Consider the following 12,797-nt stretch of genomic DNA (forward strand, 5'->3'; position numbering starts at 1 on the left):
GTCGGCTCGGGGATTAGAACCAGCGACCTTTCGGTTACTGGCACAACGCTCTTACCCACTAAGCTACCACTATGTCCTCTGGCACCCCTTAGTGCTGGAAGACATGTGTGAACAGGGCCTCCACAGTCTGCAGGGCCGTGGGGAGACCGGGCAGAGGAAGGAGGCGGCAGGCTTTGGAAAAGCGGTCCACAATGACCAGGATGGTGGTGTTACCTTGAGAGAGGGGAAGATCAGTAAGGAAATCAATACTCAAGTGGGACCATGGCCTTTGTGGAACTGGTAAGGGCTGTAACTTACCCGCTGGGAGGTGCCTAGGTGCCTTTCTCTGGGCGCACACCGAGCAGGAGGAGACATACACCCTCCCGTCCTTAGCCAAGGTAGGCCACCAGTACTTTCCGGTCAGGCAGCGCACTGTATGACCGATACCTGGGTGACCAGAGGAGGGGGACGTGTGCTCCAAATAGATCAGACGGTCACGGACAAGAGCAGGCATGTACTGCAGCCCAGCTGGACACTGGGGTGGAGATGGCTCTGTGCGTAACGTCAGCTCTATGTCCGCGTCCATCGCCCATACTACCGGCGCCACAATGCAGGAGGCCGGGAGTATGGGGGTGTTGTCTATGGACCTCTCCTCTGTGTCGTACAGCCATGACAGTGTGTCTGCCTTCACGTTCTTCGTACCCTGGATGTAAGATAGTGTAAAATCAAACCGGGTGAAGAATAGGGCCCACCTGGCCTGGCGAGGGTTCAGCCTCCTCGCTGCGCAGATGTGAGGTTACTGAAGGCCCTGTCAGCCTCAGCAGACCAGCGGAGCCGGGACGGCCCACCCTTCAACAGAGATGTGATGGGAGCTGAAACCTTGCCAAAGCCCCGGATAAACCTCCGATAGTAGTTGGCAAAGTCAATAAAGCGCTGCACCTCCTTTACCGTGTTTGGAGTCGGCCAATTACGCACGGCTGAAATGCGATCTCCCTCCATCTCCACACCTGAGGTGGTAATGCGGTATCCGAGGAAGGAGACGGACTGTTGGAAAAACAGACACTTTTCTGCCTTAAAGGTCATGTTCCAACAGTCGGGCCAGCACTTTGCGAACCAGGGACACATGCTCGGCGCGCGTAGTGGAATACACCAGAACGTCATCGATGTAGACCACTACACCGCGACCAAGCATGTTCCGAAACACCTTGTTCACAAAGGACTGGAAGACGGATGGAGCATTCATCAAACCGTAAGGCATCACCAGGTATTCGTAGTGGCCCATGGTTGTGCTGAATGCTGTCCTCCACAGAGCTTCACTACTCTCCACAATAAACAATCACACACAAAGACAAGGGGGCAGAGGGAACACTTATACAGGTACTGATGAGGGGGTATGAACCAGGTGTGTGTAATAAACAAGACAAAACAAATGGAATGATGAGATGAGGAGCGGCAGTGGCTAAAAGGCCGGTGACGACGAACGCCAAAGCCTGCCCGAACCAGGAGAAGAGGCAGCTTCGGAGGAAGTCATGACACAGAGTTACCTCTGCTGCAGAGGATAAGTTCATTAGGGTTAACTGCACCTCAGATTGCAGCCCAAATAAATGCTTCACAGAGTTCAAGTAACAGACACTTCTCAACATCAACTGTTCAGAGGAGACTGTGTGAATCAGGCCTTCATGGTACAATTGCTGCAAAGAAACCACTACTAAAGGACACCAATAAGAAGAAGAGACTTGCTTGGGCCAAGAAACATGAGCAATGGACATTGGACCAGTGGAAATCTGTCCTTTGGTCTGATGAGTCCTAATTTGAGATGTTTGGTTCCAACCTCCGTGTCTTTGTGAGACGCAGGTGAACGGATGATCTCTGCATGTGTGGTTCCCACCGTGAAGCATGGAGGAGGAGGAGGTGTAATGGTGTGGGGATGCTTTGCTGGTGACACTGTCAGTGATTTATTTAGAATTCAAGGCACACTTAACCAGCATGGCAACCACAGCATTCTGCAGCGATACGGCATCCCATCTGGGACTATCATTTGTTTTTCAACAGGACAATGACCCAACACACCTCCAGGCTGTGTAAGGGCTATTTGACCAATAAGGAGAGTGATGGAGTGCTGCATCAGATGACCTGGCCTCCACAATTACCCGACCTCAACCCAATTGAGATGGTATGGGATGAGCCTGACGGCAGAGTGAAGGAAAAGCAGCCAACAAGTGCTCAGCATATATGGGAACTCCTTCAAAACTGTTGGAAAAGCATTACCTGGTGAAGCTGGTTGAGAGAATGCCAAGAGTGTGCAAAGCTGTCATCAAGGCAACGGGTGGCTATTTGAAGAATCTGATTTGTTTAACACTTTTTTGTTTACTACATTATTCCATTATTTCATAGTTTTGATGTTTTCACTATTATTATACAATGTAGAAAATAGTAAAAATAAAGAAAAACCCTTGAATGAGTAGGTGTGTCCAAACTTTTGACTGGTACTGTATATATATATATATATATATATATATATATATAAACAAAATCAAAAGTCAAGAACTTTCCATTGTTCACCTCCTCCTCATTTTGTTTCGATGGTTCTTCTCCTTTTTAGTTCCATTCTAATTTGTTCAAAAACTTTTTCACCACGGGTTGGAACTGGTTCAGGGAACAGAACCGAAAACCAGAAAATAATAAAGATTTTAAAGGAACAGAATCAGAACCGAGAACAAAAGTGATCTATACTGTTCCGGAACAGAACCGTTAATTTAAAAGCATGGGAACCGGTTAATAACATTATTTTACTTTCCGGGCATTTCCCAGTCCCACAAAAAAAACACAACAAAGCACCAATGCAAAGCCCTCCCTCTGTCAATCAGAAACTTCTGCTAGCTTGGGAGAGAGATTTGTTATTAGAGAAGAATGGATTCACTTTTTCAATGCTAGTTAGGGATACTATAGTGATCACATTTCACATTGGATTATTAACTACAGAAAGGTAAGACGTGTTATTCATTCTGGTGACGCTCCGCACACACAAGCTTGTTAGCTAGCTAGCTTCTCTGGTCCAATGTTAAGCCAACTCTGAAGTTCAAAGACATTCAAAGTTCCTCCATAGAAGCCGCTCCTCCGTAGGTATAATTCTGTGGGCCTAATTCAGATAATGCATGTCATCACAAGATTCCCAGCGCTTCAAGCCAAGCCTCCTCCTCCACCCTCTAGTTGCATCTCGTGCCCTACACTTGTCTTTCTATCACGCATGTAAACAACTCACTGAGCTACAGCTTGCCTGCTCCATAGCAAGCTGCTCTTTCCGCACTGCATCATTTGTGAAGTAATTTAATGTTGAGCTAAATGTAAAAAAAACTATGATTTCAGAGGTTTAAAGAGGAACAGAAAGGAACGATATAAACAGATATTTATTTTGGTTTACCTTTACCTTTTGTTTCTGAGCATCGATAAAAAAAACATTACTCAGATATTTTCACAAGAACATTATGAAACCTTAGCACATGTCATATCAACAAAACCTGACTGAGCTATTTTGAAACCAAACCACGCTAGAATTGTATTATCCCTCAACCTTAATGTACTGTACAAGTACAACTACTGCTGGGTAAATAATATTGATGCAGGTAAGTGGATCTACAGTTGGTTCATTCTGACCCCCTAATGGCTCCAGAATGGCTCCAGTTACTCATTATCCTCACTGTATAAATGGAAACCATCATGACAGATGAGCTGCTGCAATAATAGTTCTGACAGAGAGGGTGTCAACCCGACACCCTGGGAAAGCCAGGGGCATTTCTCCCCTCCCGTTGCCCATTGAGGGGGCCTGCTGAGCGGGCAGGCTGGGCCAGGGGAGAGGGGGTCCTCTGGAGCAACAACCTGGGGTTGGGAATTGGGGTGTTGGCAGCCAATCAAAATAGGACATATTTCGACCGTCAGAGAGAGGTGAGGGATAGGGGCAGGTGAAGGAAAATGGAGAGTGGGAGGGAGGGAGGGAGAGAGAGAGAGAAGAGTTAGTAAAAAAAGAGAGTGAGAGGGGGTGAGTGAGGGAGAGGGGGGAGGATAGGATGACACAGTACCATTAGGGTGGCCACATGAGTAAACAGAGACACGTTGCCGGTGCGAGAGTGAGTAATGGGAAAGCTGTAACAAAAAACACAGCCCCCCAAACTGTACTCCCTGACCTCTCACTGGGTAAACATAATCCCCTAAAGCACCACAGAGCCTCACAGCAGTAGGCTATGGACTGACAGAGAGACTGACAGCGAAAACACCTCCCTGGTCAGGCAGACAACCACAGTACTGTAGTATCCACAGGTCTTGGCCTGTGAGAGTATGTGAATGATTGGGCTAGAACAACATGCTCTGGATCTGTATCTAAGAACCTTCTGTATCTAAGAACCTGGAAGGTTCAGATATATCTTCTTACAGTATATGTCTATGTTTAAGATTGTTGTAGCGTATGCATTGGCTATGTACACTGTTTACAATAGTCATGTCCTGTACAAAATATAAATAATGTTTTACAAAGGATTGTGTAAGAAAACACAAGTCTACATAGAGATCTATATAGAGATATAGATGAATCAAATCCGTTTCTATTCATCACATGTTTCCTAAACAACAGGTGTGGACTAACAGGGAAATGCTTGCTTACGGGCCCTTACCAACAATGCAGAGAGAAAGAAAACAGAGGAATGATAGAAAAGTAAAATGCCATTCCATTCGCTCCGTTCCAGCCATTATAATGAGCATTCCTCCCCTCAGCAGCCTCCACTGCTATATACAAGGGGTACCAGTACAGAGTCGATGTGGAAGGGGTACGAGGTAATTGAGGTAGATATGTACATATACTGTAACTAGGAATAAAGTGACAGATAGTAAACAGTAGCAACAGCGTATGTGATCAGTCAAAAAAGTTGGTGCAAAAAGGGTCAATGCAGATAGCTATTTGGTTAACTATTTAACTAACTATTTAGCAGTGTTATGGCTTGGGGGTAGAAGCTGTTCAGGGTTCTGTTGTTTCCAGAATTGGTGCATCGGTATTGCTTGCCGTGGTAGCAGAGAGAACAGTCTATGATAAGCACTCACCTGACGGCTCTGATGACAGCCTTCTGTGGAGCTGATATGTCCTCCATGGTGACATCACATTGGCAGCCCCTGTCGTCGAACGTGTCATCATTCCCCATTCCTGTGTCCACTGAGAGACAGAAAGAGGGGTTGTGTCAATTTAACTTGTCTCTCATACTGCCATGGCCCACTAGTCACCTTCCAATTGGCTCTTTAAATCCCTCACCATTGCATCTCTTCCCCAGGTCATAATTACAAAAGAGAATACATTCTCAACCCACTTTAGGTGCTAAATTAAAGGTGTCCAAATACATTATCCTTCCTTAAAGACTTCAGCTCCAAGCTGAAACTCCACAATATAATATTTCAAAATAAGTTGGTAACTTTCCATTTTTTCCTCAAATGAAAATTGGATCTCTAGGAATGGTCAAGAATTGCCAACTCAGCTGTATGCGTGATGGGTGAAGCCAATAATATGAGAGTAGTCAGAGTTTCTCAGGTCGGATTTATTTTTAATAGGATAGGTGTCCTGAAGAGCACAGATAAAGAGCACAGATATACAGGGGAGAGTCCGGGTGACAGAAACAGGGAACTGCTCAGTCAAGCACTTCCCTCCTCTACTAGAAGGTTACATACAGCTTGAATTCTCTGTTACAGTAGAGGTTTATACACTGAGTATACAAAACATTAAGAACACATGCTCTTCCCATGACATAGACTGACCAAGTGAATCCAGGTGAAAGCTATGATCCCTTTTTTTAAATATATTTTTAAAAACTTTTACCCCTTTTTCTCCACAATTTCGTGATATCTAATTGGTAGTTACAGTCTTGTCCCATTGCTGCAACTCCCCTACGAACTCGGGAGAGGCCAAGGTCGAGTGCCACTCGGGAGGCCCGCTATGATCCCTTTTTGATGTCACTTGTTAAATCCACTTAAATGGTCGGGGGGCTGGAACATAAAAGATATGTTTGACTAAAACGTAATCATTTCAAACCTTGCTTACATTTGTATACAATTATGTGTTTATTATGCGTGGGAATACTTGGGAACAGATTTCTTCAATTAAAATCACTTGGAGCTGATTTCCTGGTGTTTTACAGTCTTTTATGTCCAACAATGAAAAAAGTGATATTATTATTTTTTGCTCAGAAAACTTGGGGGGGCCAAATAGGTACTGGCAACGTCGGTGGAGTAGAGACGCCAAGCAGCCTGGGGTACGAGGTGACACGCGCAGACAGACACACATAGACGGGAGCAATGGCAACATGGTGAGGAGATAGGGTAAACGTAATCATACACACATAGATAGAGGTGCACAACACATACACAGACAGACATACACTGAGTGTACAAAACATTAAGAACACCCGCTCTTTTCATGACAGACTGACCAGGTGAATCCAGGTGAAAGCTATGATCCCTTATTGAAGTCACTTGTTAAATCTAACTTCAATCAGTGTAGATGAACGGGAGGAGACAGGTTAAAGAAGGATTTTTAAGCCTTGAGACAATTGAAACATGGATTGTGTATATGTGCCATTCAGAAGGTGAATGGGTAAGACAAAATATTTAAGCGCCTTTGAACGGGGTATGGTAGTAGGTGCCAGGCACACCGGTTTGTGTCAAGAATTGCAACGCTGCTAGGTTTTTCACGCTCAACAGTTTCCTGTGTGTATCAAGAATGGTCCACCATCCAAAGGACAACCAGCCAACATGACACAACTGTGGGAAGCATTGGAGTCAACATGAGCCAGCACACTTTCGACACAACTGTGGGAAGCATTGGAGTCAACATTGGCCAGCACACTTTCGGCACCTTGTAGAGTTCATGCCCTGACGAATTGAGGCTGTTCTGAGAGCAAAAGTGGGGGGTGCAACTCAATATTAGGAGGGTGTTCCTAATGTTTGGTGTACTCAGTGTATATAGGCAGTGGACTGGACTTCCATATGTCATGTTGGAGGATATTGCAACTTCTGTGGAATGTAAGTCTTGACTCATTAATCTACCCTTGTGGACTTCTTAAAAAGCACATACCGTATATATACGCACACACACACACACATACACACACATTGACATAAACCCCCCCACACGCACACACACAAAGGCACACATCCTCTCCACTCACCCTCGGAGGGCGCGGTGCGTGATTGGCTTTTGAGGCGTAGGGAGGGTCTAAAGCGGGTGCGGTCGTTGAAGCTCCAGCTCTTCTGTACCTTGGCAGGGCTGCTGCGCTTCTCAGCAGCTGCTGCCACATCGTTGCCCGGGGAACAGCGCCGGTCGTTGTTGATGGACGTCTGGCGGCTCTTCATGCTCTGGCCGCGAGGGCTTGCCATCCGTACCCGCTCCTTAAAGCTCAACTTAGTACTAAAGAGAGAGACAGAAAGACAGAGAGGAAGAGGGAGAGAGCGAGAGAGAGAGAGAGAGCAAAAGCCTCTTATTATGCATTCCCCCTGAGAGAGACAAATGTGTGCAGACAGAGTGTAGTCATAGTGCAGTGTACTGTCCTTTCCTCAAACCCAAACATTACAAACATGCGTACCTCATCCACAACACACTCAGAGTACCCCATCTACTCTCTAAGACAGTGGTCCCTAAGCGTGGTCCTGAGGAGCTATAGGGTGTGCAGGCTTTTGCTCCAGCCTAGCCGACTAAACTCCACGATTTACGAACAATGTTGTGTAATTGCGGACTACTCTTTGGGTGTTGAAATCAGCTGTTTTTTTATTTAAAAATGTCTGACGTAGGAGCCAACACTAGTCGCCGCTCAACTCCATCGTAAATCGTGGAGTTGAGTTTAATCGGCTAGCTCCAGCCCAGCACTAAAGGAGCTGAATCAGCTGGGCAGAAACAAAAGCCTACACTCTTTCAAGAGAAGTTGCTCCCTAGAACCATACAGGGTTCTTCTCTACCTGGAACCAAAAAGGAGTCTCCTATGGGGACAAACAAATAAAAAAATGGTTCTAAGAGGGTAAACACCTTGTAGCTCTCCAGGACCTCTAGCTCTTGGGAACTACTGTTTTAGAGATCAAAGGCAGTAGTATGACACTGACCACTGTTCCAAGACAAAGACAATAACCAGGGAAGACCTACAATTCATACTGATGCATATAAGCACTCTTCCTACTTATGCTGTAGGCTAGGATCTCAGTATCTCTAGGACACTTAGACCTGTATTGTGCCAGTGGGCCTGTGCTTAGACATACTGTAGCTTTATAGATGGGTGGGTGATGCAGACAGCCTCTACCTGAGACACACCCTAACCCCTGCCATGGCAACCGGAGAAGCATGCAATGCTGTGGACCAACCATTAGGATGTTTTTAACGATAACAGGGACCTTGCCAAAGCCTAGGTAAATGAAGATGCGTCAATGCAGTGTGGGATGAGTGGGGTCAAAGGTCAGTCAGGGTGATGGTGACCATTTCTGATGAGCACATGCAGTGGTACCATGCAGCCAAGCCAAAGGACCTCAGCAGACCAATGTAGATCGAGATGGACGGTAGATTTTATGGCGATGAAAGACTGTTAAGAGTTCTGATTTCTACACACAGAACTACTTCCGCTACACAGGGGGACTGGGATACAGTTAGTTAGGGGTTGTGTCTGATAAGGGGGTCCAAAGGAGTTGGGGTCAAAACCAACAGGCAACAGGTAACAGGCAGCAGTCCCACTAGACAAGCAAAGGGCAAATACAATTATTTCATGGGGAGGGGGTAGGTGGCAGTTTGGGGGTTCTTTCATCATCCTCCATGCACCTGGCAGTAAGTCAGCATTCCCAGAGATCATGTGACCAGGGAGGAGAGGATGCTGGGTAGTGGTTACTTCCTAAATTCTGTGCGTAATACCTTCTGAAGCGCCTCCTATTACTATGACCCTTACTAGGGAGGTAGGGAGGAAGACAGATAGAGGAGGAAGGGGTTAACACACCAAGGAGTGGGGAAGGGAGGGATGAGAGGCATCTGTACGGTCAAGCTTTGGATAAAAGCGTCTGCTAAATGGCATATTATTATTATTATTATAATACTGTCAGAAGTATAAACTGGCGATTATACTGTATTCTGTGGTCTGATTATATACAGTAGGTCACACACCTTTAGCTGTAGGAGTTGCAATACAAACCATGAGAGTGATTTATGGTGGTTGTGTCCTTACATTCTAGATAGTCAGAAGTTGTGAAAGGAGCAGAATAAGCAGACACACCCCCAGCCTCATACTCTCACACACACATTCCCTCCCACTCAACAACCCACACACATTACACAAACACCCTCCCACCCACCCACTCAACAACCCCCACACACAAACACCTTCTCACCCACCCACTCAACAACCCACACATACACACACACCCTCCCTCCCACCCACCCACCCACCCACCCACCCACACACACACCCTCCCACACACCACCCACCCACCCCACCCACCCACTCCCACAACACACACACACACACACACACACACACACACACACACACACACACACACACACACACACACACACACCCTCCCACACATCCACCCACCCACCCACACAAACACCTTCTCACCCACCCACTCAACAACCCACACATACACACACCCTCCCTCCCACCCACCTACCCACCCACCCCCCCACACACACACACACACCCTCCCACCCATCCATCCACCCACCCATCCACTCAACAACCCACACACACACAGTCTGTTTTACCAGAGTCATTTGCTACTGTAGAGCAATTATAACATTACCTAAGTTCTTAACTGTTGATGTGAGCAACGCTTAGGAAAAATCCTATTATACAGCTAATTGTATAGTATACATTTGAACGTATGAAAACCTGGGCTATAATTATGATTTCAAAAGCTCTCGTCTAATTGACTAAACCACAACACAAGTTATTTGAGAAGCCAACGAAAGCATACAAAACCACATGACTTCCAATGGCTTGGAGGATTAACAGGGAATGACAGTTTGGTTGTGTGTGTGTGTGTGTGTGTGTGTGTGTGTGTGTGTGTGTGTGTGTGTGTGTGTGTGTGTGTGTGTGTGTGTGTGTGTGTGTGTGTGTGTGTGTGTGCCTGCGCATGTGCTGTGCATATGTCTCTCAACATAAAGTCCAAATTTAGCTGCACTGGCATGACATGAGGAATCCACCGTTTCCAAAGGAGCACTGTCCTGTAAAAACAATAACCTAAAATCATACTTAAAGTCACAAATCTCTCTGTCTCTCCCTCCTCCTCTCCTTGTCTCTCGGCCTGCCGACCGAGACTGGTGTTTGACAAGTTAAATAAATACCCTTGGAATGGAAAACGCGCGTCATGGTGCAGACATGGTACAGACGCTGGTTTGCACATAACACACACATATCGTAGAAACACACACACACACACACTCAAACCCATAGACAGTGTAGAAATACACACACAAACCTCTCTCTCACACACAGACACACACACAGTAAGCATAGAAACACACTCAGATACTCTCTCAAACACGGCAGAGACAGAAAAGCGGTACAACGCTCATGGTGGCTTGGAGAGCCAGGAGCCAAGAGAGACCATGGTGCTCTGAGAGACAGAGACTGATACACTAGAGAGCCCTTTCTCAAACCAGGACAGAGACGTCCATAGCACTGCTGATTTTCATTCTTCCCCTCTAACCAGGGACTGATTCTGACCTGGGACACCAGGTGTGTGCAAGCTCTGGCCAAACAGTGACTTTCAAAACAATTTGAAAACGAGGGTTCAGTATCAACACATTTATCAACCAGCATAGGTCTTCTTTTTAAAGTGAATGTCTTTGAATGAATCATTGCGTGATGTGTGTAGAGGCGAGAGCTACAAACCTGCTAATCGTCTCACCCTGTTCTTTCCTTTAGGTGTTAGTGAGAAGAGAGGAGAGAGACAAGGGAAGAGATACCAGTCGTTAATGACAGAGTCTACAGGGTCTCCCTACACCACACACAGGGGCAGAGAGATGAAGAGGTCAGCCAGCTTCATACTGTAACATCCTCCCTGTGTGTATTGCATGCGAGACATGATGTCAGAAGACAAACCGTCAGGCATGAAGAACACAAACCACTACAGTCAAAGCCTTGTGCAAGACTAATTTTGTCAGCTAGTTTACAGAACATTGCAGCAGGCACACATGCAAACAATGGCTGTGCGACACAACTGGGCTAGGAAAGCACTGGCAGATAGAGATAGAAGATAGAAAGGTGTGTGTCCCTGGGCAAAAGACTGGTTGAATCAATGTTGTTTCCACATCATTTCAACCAAAAAATGACATGTGATGACATTGAATTAATGTGGAAAACTGATTGGATTTAGAAAAAGTAATCAATGGAATTTCTTCTTTTTTTCATCCAACTTTTAACCCAAATCCAATGACATGGGGATATTTTCTGTTTATTTCACGTTGTAATGTAATTCAAAACTAGACATGGAACTATTTTCTGTGCCCAGTCGGGTGTGTGTGTGTGTGTGTGTATTTGTGATTGAAAAAGCAGATGTCTGTGTTTGTGCCCACACTGTGTAGACCTATAGAGTATGTGTGTGTATGTTTGCGTGAGAGGGAGAGAGTGAGCGAGCGATAAAGCAGGTCGTCCAGCGAATATTTCCAGGATCCTCTCATGTGCCCTTAAACACACCCTAAAGTCTTCAGAGAAAACATGGTGTCATTTCTGGACAACATAAGTTGGAAAATGTTAATGTTTGTACACTCTGTTTTACTTTCCATGTTTAAATGAATTAGTGAAAGAAAAGTATTTGTAAGTTGGTTCTTTGTGTGTGGGCGCCTGGAAATATTGGAATATTTGATGACTGTGAGCCTTAAAGTCCATATGAAATTACTGTAACCATACAAGTATTCAATTATAATAACAGCAAAATAAGTATAGAAAGGAATGTCAAAAGGAGTTGACGAGCTGATTAAACTCAAGTAGGGAGCAAGATCCACAAGAGACCAACCACTAAAAAAAGCAGAGCAGGAAATTGTGAAAGAAGCTAGAGGAAAACAGAGACTAAATAGGAAGAGAGCAGAGCAGAGCAGCAGCCATACTTGAGTTGTTACCTACTTTGCAGGACTGCAGGTATGCAGCGCCTTCAAATGAGGCTTCCAGGTAGCTATGGAAACCGAGTTCTCATCTGCAGCATAACTACGCCAGACACACTACATGCAGAGTCAACAAAAAACAAAAGAAAAACAAAGAGAGAGACAGAGAGAGGGGGGTGGGAGAACGGGGGGATAATACAAAATAAAATATAAAACAAGGCCAGAGGGAACGGAGGAGGGAGGAAGGGGGATGGGGGTTAAGAAATAAAGAAAAAAGAAAGAGAAATAAAACAAAAAGAGAGTGATTAGTAAAACCGGTGGTGTCAAGGCATCATGGGGCAGGGGGAGGGGGGATACATGCCTGAAGGGAGAGTGGGCGCCCTGGTAGTGCTGCCACGTGGCACTGAGGTAGGTACGGGCACCGTCGGTGGAGTAGAGACGCCAAGCAGCCTTGGGTACGAGGTGACACGCACAGAGAGACACACATAGACGGGAGCAATGGCAACATGGTGAGGAGATAGGGTACACGTAATCATACACACATAGATAGAGGTGCACAACACATACACAGACAGACATACACTGAGTGTACAAAACATTAAGAACACCCGCTCTTTTCATGACAGACTGACCAGGTGAATCCAGGTGAAAGCTATGATCCCTTATTGATGTCACTTGTTAAATCTAACTTCAATCAGTGTAGATGAACGGG

General features: G+C 45.7%; 1 protein-coding gene across 2 annotated transcripts in view; it reads right to left on the bottom strand.

Annotated features, from left to right (window-relative positions):
• The window catches only part of kcnq5a (potassium voltage-gated channel, KQT-like subfamily, member 5a), a 157,832-nt gene that overhangs the window by 13,552 nt on the left and 131,483 nt on the right, over positions 1–12,797 (bottom strand). Inside the window, exons 8-11 of one of the 2 annotated variants that reach the window (XM_041866900.2) lie at positions 12,108–12,202; positions 10,878–10,904; positions 7,179–7,417; positions 5,068–5,176 (exon numbers count right to left, since the gene is read on the bottom strand). In XM_041866900.2, the coding sequence (XP_041722834.2) occupies positions 5,068–5,176; positions 7,179–7,417; positions 10,878–10,904; positions 12,108–12,202 (470 nt within the window). The remainder of the gene's footprint in view (positions 1–5,067; positions 5,177–7,178; positions 7,418–10,877; positions 10,905–12,107; positions 12,203–12,797) is intronic. The other variant, XM_041866901.2, reaches the window with a different exon arrangement.

The sequence above is a fragment of the Coregonus clupeaformis genome, chromosome 37 (genome assembly GCF_020615455.1).
Source record: "Coregonus clupeaformis isolate EN_2021a chromosome 37, ASM2061545v1, whole genome shotgun sequence".
Classification (NCBI taxonomy): Eukaryota; Metazoa; Chordata; class Actinopteri; order Salmoniformes; family Salmonidae; genus Coregonus; species Coregonus clupeaformis.